This window comes from Acinonyx jubatus, chromosome B1, assembly GCF_027475565.1.
Source record: "Acinonyx jubatus isolate Ajub_Pintada_27869175 chromosome B1, VMU_Ajub_asm_v1.0, whole genome shotgun sequence".
Lineage (NCBI taxonomy): Eukaryota > Metazoa > Chordata > Mammalia > Carnivora > Felidae > Acinonyx > Acinonyx jubatus.
In genome coordinates, this window is record NC_069382.1 from 41,589,874 (window position 1) to 41,604,060 (window position 14,187).

At 37.6% G+C, this 14,187-nt stretch overlaps 1 protein-coding gene across 5 annotated transcripts in view; it reads left to right on the top strand.

The window, feature by feature from the left end:
- Window positions 1–571: 571 nt before the first annotated feature.
- LOC106978366 (A disintegrin and metallopeptidase domain 3-like) overlaps window positions 572–14,187 on the top strand; it is a 117,070-nt gene continuing 103,454 nt past the window's right edge. For 2 of the 5 annotated variants that reach the window (XM_053216554.1, XM_053216555.1), the window contains exon 1: window positions 11,270–11,325. Coding sequence is in view for 3 of the 5 variants with exons in the window: in XM_053216553.1 (XP_053072528.1) it covers window positions 669–732; window positions 1,291–1,370; window positions 11,270–11,325 (200 nt within the window). In the remaining 2 variants the exon portion in view is untranslated. Of the gene's footprint in view, window positions 733–1,290; window positions 1,371–11,269; window positions 11,326–14,187 lie in introns of those variants that run through there. The other 3 variants (XM_053216551.1, XM_053216553.1, XM_053216550.1) reach the window with 3 other exon arrangements.

Sequence of the window (14,187 nt, forward strand, 5' to 3'; positions counted from 1 at the left end):
TATTTAACTTTTTATTTAGTTTCCTTAAAGAGTTTTCTAAGAAACAAATTTAGGATAGAAAAATCGATTTAATTATATTTTTTACATTTTTTTTACGTGCGTGCACGTGTGTATATTTGTTTCGACCTAAGACTTAAATAGAACTCTGGCAGTAGTTACGGTTGAAACAGGCAACTGTCTGCTACTAACCATATTGTGAATTTCCATTTTGTTTTTCTTCACTACAGTAATTCAGCTATTGTGCCAGAAAACGATCACGTGGACTATTGACACAGCCAAGCACTTCACCAGCAGACGGTCCATTTCCAGAGGAGAAAACTTTACTTTATGACTCTTACGTAATCCCTAAATGAGTTTCAAATGTCCGCGTTTGGAAAATAAAGCCCAAACCCAAGCCCACGTGGGCACCGGTCAGGCTGCCATGTGCCTCCACAGCACAGAGGGCAGTGGGTGGGCGCCCGGGACTGCGGATGTGCTTGCGGGTCAGCAGAAGGGGCGGGGCGGGCTGACCAGCCGCGTGCCCCTCCCCCCATCGCCCCGTCACCCCACGGCCCCGCCGCCCGCGCCGCCCCCACTCCCTGCAGGCCCGGAGCTCAGGGCCAAGCGCGCGAGCGGCCGCCATTCCGCAGCCAACCGCCATCACCCTGGCAAGGCCGGCAGGACGCGCAATGCTGCCTGTCCTACTGATCCTCTCAGGCCTGGGCCGGCTGACCTCCGCCGGCCATCGTGAGTGTAGGACCTGCTCCGTAGAGGGTCACCTGTCGCAGAGCCTGTGGGCGTGGCGGGCTCCAGAAGCTTGCTCCAGAACCCTGTGCCCGGCTGGGGGGAGCCCTGCGTCCTGTCAGAGCCCGCCTAGAGTCAGGATCCTGCGGGGCCTGCTGCTGGGAGGGCTCAGAACAGGACTGGGACAGTTGTCCTCACGTGCCTGACCCTGCACTTGGAGGAGGGGGCGAGCAGCTTCTGGGAGGTGGGGTCCCCAGAGCAGCTCTTCTTCACCTATTGGGGCGGAGGTCAGTAAATCCCAAAGTGTCCCTGGAAGGTGGTAGGGTCACGTCCCATTTCTAGGTAGCCTCTTCTGGAATGCACAAAGTCTGATTCCGTGGTGGGAACGTACCTGCGTGTGTGTGTGTGTGTGTGTGAGAGAGAGAGAGAGAGAGAGAGAGTGAGAGAGTGAGTGAGAGAGAGTGAGTTCGTGGAAGTTCAAAGAGTGATGTGATGTGACAGGACCAGTGAAGAATAAGGATGCTGGCAGGCATTGGGGAATGCTTACAGGTGTTTTCCTTACTGTAGATCCTGAAACATCACTTCTACAAATAACAGTGCCACGGAAGATAGAGACAAACACCGATGGTGAAGTTTCAGAAACGCATGTAATTAAGAAATCACTTCTTTTTTGAGTGCTTTATTTTTACTGGACTGCGTGACCCAAATCAGCCCATGCATATATTCCTTTGAAATTTTGTGTTCTAACTGCTGTTGTTAAAGTGTCATTTTGTCTGAATGAAAGCAGGTGTCTTGATTTTTCTTCATTTCCCAATGAACATTATGAAATATTTTTAAAACACAGACTCAGAAAAAAGTGCCCCAAATCCTTATCACACAAAATGTTATATACAGTCTACTGGACTTTTTGTCTACAAAATATGGACATTTAAATATTCTATATAAGTGAGGTCATGATAAAATTTATATTGTCATTTTAAAATGACAATATATAAAGAATGCCTATATTTGCTCATATATACATATATAAATCTTTGTTAAAATGCAGGAACTGTTATTTTTCATATGATTAAAATAAAGCATGTACATTGTCAAATCTAGGTAGCACAGAATGTTTTTCAATGGTAAAGCTCTTTTAATATTAGCATGATTTTTATGAATAATTCATTAAGTATAATTTCTGTGACATTTGTGTGACATATATATTATTTGTGCCATTTTTGTTTATTTATATTTTAAGTATTTAAATTCCAGGTAGTTAACATACAGTGTAATATTAGCTTCAGGTGTAAATTTAGTGATGCAACACTCACATCCAACACCTGGTACTCATACAAGTGCACTCCTTAGTCTCCATCACCAATTTACCCATCTCTCCCCTCCGCCCCCTCTGATAACCATCAGTGTGTTCTCTATAATTACGAGTCTGTTTCTTGATTTTGCCCTTCTTTCTCTTTTTTCCTCCCAGTTTGCTCTTTTGTTTTTTTCTTAAATTCCACATATGAGTGAAATCATGTGGCATTTGTCTTTCTCTGACTGACCTGCTTATCTTAATACTCTCTAGCTCCATCCATGTCCTTGCAAATGGCAAGATTTCATTCTTTTTTATGGCTGAGTAATATTCCACTGTGTGTGTGTGTGTGTGTGTGTGTGTGTGTGTGTGTGTGTCTGTATCACCTTAATGTATTCATCATCAATGGACACTGGGGTGTTGCCATAATTTGACTATTGTAGACAATGTTGTTATAAACATTGGGGTACTTGTATCTCTTTGAAATAGTATTTTTGCATTCTTTGGGTAAATAACTAGTGGTGCATTTCCTGGATCATAGCGTAGTTCTAGTTTTAACTATTTGAGGAAACTCCATACTGTTTTACCACAGTGGCTGTACTAGTTTGCAGTCCTACCAACAGTGTAAGCAGGTTCCTCTTTGTCCACATCCTGGCCAACATATGTTGTTTCTTTAGCCAGTTAGCGGTTCTGACAGGTGTGAGGTGCTATCTCATTGTAGTTTTGATTTACATTTCCCTGATGATGAATGATGTTGAGCATCTTTTCATGTGTCTGTTAGCCATCTGGATGTCTGTCTTCTTTGGAGAAATGTTTATTTGTGTCTTCTACCCATTTTTAAATTGAATTGTTTGCTTTTTTGGTGTTGGGTGTAAGTTCTTGTTATGTTTTGGTTACTAACCCATTATCAGATATGTCGTTTGCAATATCTTCTCTCATTCTGTATGTTGCCTTTTAGTTTTGTTGGTCTTCCTCATTGTGCAGAAGCTTTTAATTTTGATGAATTTAATTTTGTTTCCCTTGCCTCCAAAGATATATCTAGAAAGAACTTAGTCAAAGTTGAAAAAATTACTGCCTGTGCTCTCCTCTGGGATGTTTATGGTTTCCGGTCTCACATTTAGATCTTTAATACATTTTGAAATTATATTTGTGTATGGTGTAAGAAAGTGGTCCGGTTTTGTTCTTTTGCATATTGCCATCCAGTTTTCTCAACATCATTCATTGAAGAGGCTTTTTCCCATTGGATATTCTTTCCTATTTTGTTGAATATAAATTGGCCATAGAATTGTGGGTTTATTTCTGGGTTTTCTATTCTGTTCCATTGATTGTGTGTCTATTTTTGTGCCAGTACCATACTGTTTTGATCACTCTAATTTTGTAATATAACTTGAAGCCTGGAATTGTGATGCCTCCAGCTTTGCTTTTCTTTTTCAAGGTTGATTTGGCTATTCGTGTTTTTTGTGGTCCATACAAATTTTAGGAATGTTCATTCTATATCTGTGAAAAATGTGATTGGTGTTTTGATAGAGATTACATTGAATGTGTATATTGCTTTAGGTAGTATAGACTATATTTAACTATATTTGTTCTTCTAATCCAGGAGTATGAAATATCTTTTCATTTCTTTGTGATGTTTTCAGTTTCTTTCATCAGTGTTTTATAGTTTTCAGGGTACAGGATTTTCACCTCTTCAGTTAGGTTTATTCCCAGTGTCTTATTGTTTTGGGTGCTAAATTTCATTTAAATTAATGGGATGGATTCTTAATTTCTCTTTCTGCTGCTTCATTATTGGTATATAGAAATGCAACTGATTTCTGTACATTGATTTTGTATCTTGTGACTTTACTGAATTCATGTATGTGTCAGTTCTAGCAGTTTTTTGGTGGCATCTTGTAGGTTTTTCTATATAGATAATCATGTCATCTGCAAATAATGAAACATTTAGTTCTTCCTTGCCAATCTGGATGCCTCCTATTACTTTTTGTTGTGTGATTGCTGAGGCTGGGACTTCTAGTACTATGTTAAATAACAGTGGTGAGGGTGACATCCCTGTCTTGTTCCTGACCATAGAGGAAAAGCTCTGAGTTTTTCCCCTTTGAGGATGATAATTAGCTGTGGGTTTGTCATATATGACCTTTATGATGTTGAGGTATGTTCCCTTTAAGTCTACTTTGTTGAGGGTTGTTATCATGAATACATATTGTACTTTGTCATATGCTTTTTCTGCATCTATTGAAATGATCATATGGTTCTTATACTTTGTTTTATTAATGTGGCATTTTATTAATCATGTTGATTGATTTGTGAATATTGTACCATCCTTACAGCCCAGAAATAAATCCCACGTGATTTTGGTGAATGATTAATGTTTTGTTGGATTTGGTTTGCTAGAATTTTATTGAGCATTTTTACATCCATGTTCATCAGAGATATTGGCCTATAATTCTCTTTTTAAGTTGAGTCTTATCTGGTTTTGGTATCTGGTTTTGGTATGAGCCAGGGTAATGCTGGCTCATAGAATGAATTTGGAAGTTTTTCTTCCTTCTCCATGTTTTGGAATCGTTTGAGAAGAATAGGTATTAACTCTTTTTAAATGTTTGGTATGATCTGCCTGCGAAGCCATCTGGTTTTTTTGTTGGGAGTGTTCCTGTGAAGCCATCTGGTTTTTTGTTGGGAGTGTTTTGTTTACTAATTCAATCTCTTTGCTTGTTATTGGTCTGTTAAAGTTTTCTGTTTCTTCCTGTTTCAGTTTTGGTAGTTTAGATGTTTCTAGGAATTTATCCATTTCTTCCAGATTGTCCCAATTTGTTGACATACAAATTTTCATAGTACTCTTATAATTGTTTGTATTTCTATGGTGTTGGTTATTATTTTTATAATCTCATTTCTATTTTTATTTACTTGGTTCTTTTCTCTTTTCTTTTGATAAGCCTGACTAGAAGTTTATCAATTTTAAAGAACCAGCTCTTGTTTTCATTGACCTATTGTTTTTTGTTTTTGTTTTTTTTTAATTTCTGTATCATTTATTTCTGCTCTAATCTTTATTATTTCCTTCCTTCTGCTGGCTTTAGGCTTCATTTGCTATTCTTTTTCTAGCTCCATTAAGTGTAAGGTTAAGTTGTTTATTTGAGATTTTTCTTGCTTCCTGATGTAGGCCTGTATTGTCAAGTACTTCCCTCCTAGGACCACTCTTGCTGCTCCTAAAGGTTTTGGATCATTGTATTTTCATTTTCATTTGTTTCCGTGTTTTTTTTCTTTTTAATTTCTTCTTTGCTTTTCTGGTTGACTGATTCATTGTTTAGTAGCTTATTTTTTAACTTCCATGTATTTGTGCTCTTTCCACATTTTTCTTGTGGTTGACTTCTGGTCATAGTGTTGTGGTTAGAAAAGGCACATGATATGGTTTCAGGATTTTTGTATTCAGGCCTGATTTGTACCTAATATGAGATCTGTTCTGGAGAATGTTAACATGTGTATTTGAAAAGAATGTATATTCTGCTGTTTTAGGGAGTGTTCTGAATATATCTCTTCAGTCCCTCTCACCCAATGTGTCATTCAAAGCCATTATTTCCTTGTTGATTTTCTATTTAGATGATTTTCCCGTTGATGTAAGTGTGGTGTTAAAGTGCTCTACTATTATTGCATTATTATCAATTAGTTCCTCTACGTTTCTTATTGTTTTATGTATTTGGATGCCTTCATGTTGAGTGCATAAATATTTACAATTGTTATATCTTCTTGTTGGGTTGTTTCCTTTATGATGATATAGTACCCTTCATTGTCTCTTGTTACATTCTTTCTTTTAAAATCTAGTTTATCTAAGTAATGCTACTCAGCTTTTTTTTTGACATCCATTTGGGTGATAAATATTTCTCCACCCCCTTACTTTTCTTCTGCAGGTGTCTTTAGTACTAATATTAGTCTCTTGAAAGCACCATATACATGGGTCTTGTTTTATTTTCCATTCTGACACCTATGTCTTCTGATTGCAGCAGTTAGTCCATTTGCATTCAGAGTAATTATTGATAGATATATATTTATTGCCATTTTATTACTTGTTTTGTGTTGTTTCTGGTGATTTCTCTGATCCTTGTCTTTGTCCCTTTTTGTCTCTCCTTTACACTCACAAAGTATCCTTTAATATTTCTGGCAGGGCTGGTTTAGTGGTCATGAATTCCTTGGGGTTTTGTTTGTCTGGGAAAGTCTTCATCTTTCCTTCTATTCTGAATGATAGCCTTGCTGGGTCAAGTATTCTTGGCTGCAGATTTTTCCCATTTGGCCCTTTGAATATATCATGCCACTCCCTTTAGGCTTGCCAAGTTTCTGTGGAGAGATCTCTAGCTAGCTTTATGGGTCTTCCCTTTTAAAATAAGGACTTATTTTGTCTTTCTACTTTTAATATTTTTTCTTTATCCCTATATTTTGCAAATCTATGGTATGTCTTGGTGTTGGCTTGCTTTTGTTGATTTTGCTGGAAGTTATCTGTGCTTCCTGGATCTGAATATCTGTTTCCTTCCCTAGATTAGGGATGTTTTCAGTTATTATTTCTTCAAATAAATTTTCTTCCCCCCTTTCTCTTCTTCTGGGACTCATAGATAGCACAGAGAATTGTTGAGAAGGTGAATGAATATCTATCTCAGTTTCTAAAGATAGTAAATTTGAACTGAATTTGTTTTTAGATATATGCACACTCATATTTTTAATTTTTGTAATTATTTATAGGTTTGGTGTAAGTCTGCAATCTTGATATTTGGTTTTCTTTTTCTTTCCCAAATACATTTTTTTGACTCAGGTAGAAATACAATATCTGCTTATAGATTATATTTATAATCATGAAGTTATTTATGAATTAATTATGAATTAATAATTTAAATAAATTGCCAGAAAATCTTACTAGTCAAATGGTTTTAAGTTTTTGGACAATATTCAAGGAAAGATGATGTGCCTTTTTTGGAGACTAGAACACGAGAAGAACATAAGTTAATCCTTCAGATCACTTAATAATGCTTTAAAATATTAATGTACCTTTGATAGAGATCAAATAAAGTATCAGAAAAGGAAATGATAGTTTCTTTCACTTAACTAAAATATTTAAAAAGTAAAAGTAGCAAATAATTGTAGAATTTTATGACCAAGTAGATTTTCTCTCTGTTGAAGGATGTGTGAATACTAGAAAACTTTATTAAATTAACCTACCACACTAGCATACTTCAAATATCAGTGAACGTATCCAAAAGAACATCTCAGATAATTATTCCACATTCACACATACATATTCACCAAATACACATATAATACTCCTCTTTGGAATGGAATAGCCTTAATGTGCTTAAATGGATCCAGGGAACAAGGACAGCACCAACCAGAGCCATCTATAACTAAATCATCCTTAATGTTTTACACATTACAGCATTCCATTTTAGGATCAGACTAACACAGGAGTGTCTATTATTTCCATTTTATTCAGTAATTTAAAATATAAAAAATTAAGAAAATAAAAATTAAAAAAGTAGGGTTTAAATGGTAAGACAGAGACCAGCTATTACATAGACCATATTTTTGCTTTGAGTACCTTGGATATATGGTGATGTCATTACCTATCTAATATCCAGAATGTAGAAGGCAAATTATACAGATTTATTCTCAACAGTAGAAAGAGGAGAGCTACTAAAGGAGTAGTACTTAAATCAATTTGTTTTCCGTTTAGTTTGCATCTAGACAATTACTGTTAACAATACCTATTGTGAAATAAATTATTTGAGAGGCATCTTTATGTTAGTACATCTCTGAAAATTGAAACTTGATTTTATCCTCAGAATGCATCTTTATATTTTAAATGATTATGAAACATTTTTTAAAAAACATTTTTAAAAACCTGAAATATCAAAAGTAAGCTGGTGCAACTATAATAATATCAGATAAAGAAGTACTTCTAGAGATAAAAGTTACCTTAATAATAACATGATTGATTTATCCTGAAGATACCACCATACTAACTGTGTTTGTACCTAACAACAGAGCTCCTAAGACAAAAAACTAAGGCAAAAAAATGAGAAGGAAATATCACAAAATTTGGGTGAGATTTCAACACACCTATTTCAAGAGCTGTAGGGTTACAAAAGACTGAACACTATACAAGATTTAAAATGACTTATGCAGAAAACTGCAACCAGTGACAAAATTCATGTTTTTGCAAATGTGGGAAAATTTCTGGCATTAACCGTATGTCATGCCATGAAGAACGTGTTATGTTTTATGATGATGTCACAGATTGTATTCTTTGGGATGCAGTCTTTGAGAAAATTCCTGTGAAGGCAGTTTATTAGGGTATGCTCTTTTGATGAGCCTCTGTGGACAGGACGGGAGGAAGAAGGAATGGGGAGACAGAGACTCAACTGAGTCTCAGCAAAGTGTGAAGCTGGCATGGTTCATCAAGATCTGGAGTTGGGCTTCTCATTAACTTGGAAATTGTGACTTGGTGTGACTTTTTAGCTGAGGCAATTTCCCAAAGAGAACAGGGAGAAGACTGTGGGTAGCACTTCTGATAGGTTAGGGATGCTTCCTTTATTCTGAAAAGAGGACCTGTGTTGTATTCTTTCTCTCTTCTTTTCAGCTTCATTATTTTCCATAATTTTATCTTCTGTATCATTCATTCCTCTGCTTCTTCCATCCTTGTGGTCATTACATCCAGTTGGTTTTGAATCTCAGTCATTGCATTTTTCATTTTGGCCTGACTAGTTTTTAGGTCTTTTATCTCTGTGGTAAGGGACTCCCTGGTGTCTTCTCTGCTTTTCTCAAGCTCAGTGAGTATCTCTTTTTTTTTTTTAATTTTTTTTCAATGTTTATTTATTTTTGGGACAGAGAGAGACAGAGCATGAATGGGGGAGGGGCAGAGAGAGAGGGAGACACAGAATCAGAAACAGGCTCCAGGCTCTGAGCCATCAGCCCAGAGCCTGACGTGGGGCTCGAACTCCCGGACCGCGAGATAGTGACCTGGCTGAAGTCGGACGCTTAACCGACTGTGCCACCCAGGTGCCCCAAGCTCAGTGAGTATCTTTATGATTGTTGCTTTAAATTCTGGATCAGGCATATTGTTTATATCTGTTTTGATTAGATCCCTGGGTATGACCTTTTGTTGTTTCCTTTTGGGATGAAATCCTTCATCTTGGCATTTTGTCTAGGTCTTTGTCTTCTTCTGTGTGTTAGGATTTCTGTTATGTTTCTTGCTCCTAAGAGTAATGGCTTTATGAAGAAGAAGTCATATATTGTTCAGGGCCTGGCACTTCAGGAAGTGTCTCTGGTGTATGCTGTATCCACTCTGCTGCTGTGTTTTGGCTGCTCTTTCCCTCACGTTAGTCCTTGGTAGACCTTCTCCTTGCCTACAGTGGGGAGTGTTTGGACCTTGGCCAGAATGTGGCAAGTTTTAACTAGGTGTGCTCTGGTCTGCTTATTGAAAGAGACCTGATACTATTTCCAAGAGCTGAAGCTTTGCATAACTCTGTGGTCAGTAGACAGTACATGCAGGGGTTTGGTGCTGGTATTCTGGGGGAAAGGCTCACTGCTCTTGGTCTCAGGCACAGTTGCCTGAGAAAAGCAGCATCTGTAGGGGGTTGGGGTGTAAGTGGTTTAGGCTGCCAGTGTTGGCATTGTACTGCTTACTTAAGTTTATGCAGAGGAGTGGGAGAGAATAATGGCTCTAGCCAGCTCCATCATCCCCAGAGAGGTTGAGTTTGTACCTGCTGCTGTCTGGAAAGCCCTCCCAGAAGGGTGAACAATCTCCCTTTGTGTGTCCCAGGCATCCCTCAGATTGCTGTCTTGACCCTGTTTGTGTCTGGGCCACCTGCCCCAACGGCAGCGTGGGGCACTTTGGGCTCTATCCCAGTCAGGCAGCTGAGTTTTAAAACTCCAAACTTTAGGGACCTGGCCTGGTGTGCACCTGTGCTGGTCCTTTGGTGGGGGGGTCTTGCTGCTTTCGTACTGATGCAGGTTTTTCCCAGAAGGGCAGTCCCATCAAAGTGCAGGGGTGTGGAGTTTGGAGTAAAGCACAGCAAAGAGCAGGTGTCCAGGTTAGCTGCCGTCAGCAGGTGTCCCCATACCTATGCTGAGGGGCAGGGGAGGGCAATGGCACTCACCAGCTCTTTTGTCCCCAGAGAGCCAATGCCACCTGTCCCCGATGCGGTCCAAGAGGGTGGGATTGTCTCTCTCAGTGCATCCTAGGGAGATCCTCAGATTGTCTGAGCCCGGGCCATCTTCCCTCTTTCTCCACAGGAGCAAACTCTAAAACTCCAGTCTTTGAGCCTTGCTGGTTGTAAAAACTCAGGAAAATCCCCCTCTCATTTTTCCAGTCATTGGCTTTGGGAGAATTGTTTTCCTTGTATGATCCCCTATGTGCTCCTCTCTCTGTCTTTCTCTCTCTCTCCTCTCTCTGTAACCAGGTCTCCCTCCCTTCTGTAGCACCTGCAATCCATTTTCCTGGAAACCAGGTCTCTGCATCTCCTACCTTCCACAGTGTGGTCTCTTCTCTCCCTCTAGTTGTGCGTTTTGGTCTGTCAGTTTACAGATGGATATCTTGGGTAGTCAGAATGATTTGATACTTATCTATGTTCAAATGATAAGGCAAACTTTGGGTCTTCCTACTACTCTGCCATCTTAGCTCCCCACAACCTGTGTTATATTCTTTAATTTTTAATTTATTTGGGCTAGAAATTGTAAAGTAGAAAAAAGATAATTAAGGGGTGCCTGGATGGCTCAGTTGGTTAGGCATCCGACTTCAGCTCAGGTCATGATCTCACAATTTGTGGGTTCAAGCCCTGTGTCAGGCTCTGTGCCTGACTTCATATTCTGTGTCTCCCTCTAGCTCTCTGCCCCTCCCCCACTTGTGCTCTTTCTGTCTCAAAAATAAGTAAACATTAAAAAAAAAGATAAATTCAAGTGTCTTCAAAGATTACCCAACATTCCTAAATGTACCCATTTCAAATTAAAATTTCATATGACAATAAATGCTAATGACCAATGCTCTTAGTTTTAAAATATATTTAGCCTCCTTAATTTTAGTGAAATTTAATTATTATTCGTTCTGCCATACATGATGAGATTGAAAAAAGATAGCAACATACATGTATATATAATTTTGAGACGTGTGTGATACCATCTATGTTTGTATGAAAGAGTACTTACATTTAAAAAAATTATGGCTTCTGACTTAAGAATTTTAAATTTCTATTAATTACTTTCTCTCTGAATACTTTGCTGTAGGTCATGTATGCCATCAAAATTGACAGGAAAACATATACTCTCCATCTTGAAATACAGTAAGTGGCCATTCTTCTTTTCATATACTTTTCAGTTTCTTCAAGTTTTACAATCACTACCCTAAATTGAGCCTAAACAAGAGCATGAGTATTATATTTAACATGTTACATCTTTGTGATTTAAGTCAGATTAGAATTTCAAGTCTTCATCTTGAGATTTTAAATTTAATTTTGGAGCCAAATTCTGATTTAATGATGTAAATATTAATGTGTAATTAGGTAAATTAAAATTACTCTATGTAACTCCTTGAAATATAACCACAATAGCAATAATTAAAGGAATAACTCTATTTGTCCCTGTTTAATTTTGTTCGCTTTCATGTCATTTTATATATTTATGTGATTTTAAGCATTTAACTAAATATTATGCCATAATTTTTTTCTTATCTTGGTATAATATATAATTTAATCTCTTAAATTTTCTGTTTCCCACTTTTGCTCTTTGAGGAAACCAGTATTAATAATCTTATGTGTATCTTTCCACAATTTTCTGTTCTTTTTAAAAAATGTTTATTACTGGGGTGCCTGGGTGGTTCAGTCAGTTAAGTGTCTGACTTCAGCTCAGGTCATGATCTCACGGCTTGTGAGTTTGAGCCCCGCGTCGGGCTCTGTGCTGACAGCTCAGAGCCTGGAGCCTGCTTCAGATTCTGTGTCTCCCTCTCTCTCTGCCCCTCCCCCACTCACACTATGTCTCCTCAAAAATTAATAAACATTTAAAAAATTTTAAAAATGTTTATTATTTTTGAGCAGGGTGTAGTGGCAAAGAGAGGGACCTGAAGCAGACTCTGTGCTGATAGTAGAGAGCCTGTTGCAGGCCTTAAACTCTTGAACTGTGAGATCATGATCCACAACATCTAAGTCAGATGCTTATCCAACTGAGCCACCCAGGTGCCCTTCTACCATTTTCTATCTAAATTTCATCTTTCCCTTAAATAAAAATATAGAAACCTATTTTTTTTAAGTTTGTTTTTACACAGTTGGAAATAGTTTTGCTGCTAGCAGGTCTTATTTAATAATGTTCAATTTCTGGCTCTATGTATATATTTTAACTCATTCTTTAATAGATAGCATTCTGTAGTATGTAATATTGACACATAAGTTATTTCAAGGAATTATCACTTAAGAGTACTGCAGTAAACATCCTTGTATGTAAATTCTTATGTAACAGAGGTTTTCTTTTGTAGGGTTGGTATTAAGAAATGGGTTTCTGTAACAAGAAGTATGAGTAATAGTAATAATAGTGACAACAACAACAACAACAAAAGTAACAGACATTTAAGGAGCACATGCCATTTGCCAGGTGTATTTCTAAGCAATTTGCATGTAGTAACTAATTTAATTTTCACAACAACCTTCTTTATTACTCATATTTTATATTAAGATTTTGAGAGAGATTTTCAGTTTCTGGAAAGAAAGTAGCAGTTTAGATTTTCAAAAGCATGCAATATGTGCTAAAATATTATATCACATCTTCGTGTCAATTTGTATTTCCCTAAATATCTTCTCTAAACAGTTATCAGCTATTTGTAGTTTCTTATTTCCAGTTGAATATTTATTTTTCAGAGCAGTTTTAGGTTCACAGCAAAATTGAGTAGAAGGTACAGAGAGTATCTGTATACCCTGTGCCTCCCACCCCCCACACATGTATAGCCTCCCCATTATCAACATGCCCCACCAGAGTAATACATTCATTATATTTGATGACTCCACATTGACACATCATTATCACCCAAAGTCCATAGTTTATATTTGTCTTAATTTTTCTATATTGACTTTTTTCTTTTGATGAAAAACTTAAAAAGGAAAATTCTGAGAATAATGTATATCACTATGAATGACACACATGCAAGCATTTTATTTATGTATTTTTCTAAAAAGCATATGTGGCAAATAATAGTGAAATCTGTTATTCCCATGCCTAGATATATTCAGTTCTTTCACTCCCCAGTGCTAATCACAGTTATGATACTGATACATATTCTTCTGCCATAATTTTATCATTCATCTGTATGCCTAGAGATTAAGAATCATCATGTTTTGACTATTACTTTAAATAGACACAAATGACACAGTACTCTTCTATATAATTAATTTATCTTAATATGGTAGACCAATAAAGTGACCCCAATTCTTTACCTTTCCCTGTATCTTCACTCTTTGCCATATAACTTTGAGTTTCTGTCATCAGGAGGTAGAATATATACATCTACCTCAACCTCCCCACTCCCAGCCCTTGGATATGAGTTTATTTATGCAAGGCCAATTTCATGGGTATGTGGTCCCCCAGGACACTATGGTTAGACATGCCCTGTACATGGTTTCATTATCTGCTATTGCTGCCCTGAGATTCTTAATACTTTTGAACAAGAGACCTCATATTTTCATTTCACCATGGGCCCTGCAAATCATGTAGCCCATTCTGTGGCTATGTGACTGACTTTGGCCAAAAAGATGTTTAGCTGACTTGATTCAGACAGAGGTTTGAAAAAGCTCCCCTGCGTTCCTGCTCTCCATCTTGTTTGTCTGCCATCCCCATGAAAATATGCTGGGGCCGACTTTCTGGGAGATGGAGACAGGTGGGGCACAGCCAAGGTGCCCTAATCATCTCTAGATCAGCCAACATTCAGCCGAATACCAGACCATTGAGCAAGCCTGGCCGCCATTAGCAGAACTGCTAAGGCTACTCGTACTTGACCCAGAAGTGTGAGCAATAGATACTTATTATGTGATTATGTGTAGTTCTGGTTTTGAGGCTGTGCTTTTTGTGCAACATTTTGCATAACATTTTTATTTGAGAGTCATTCATACAGATTTGTGCAGAATGAGTTAATTGATTGTAAATACATATGTAATATATATAAA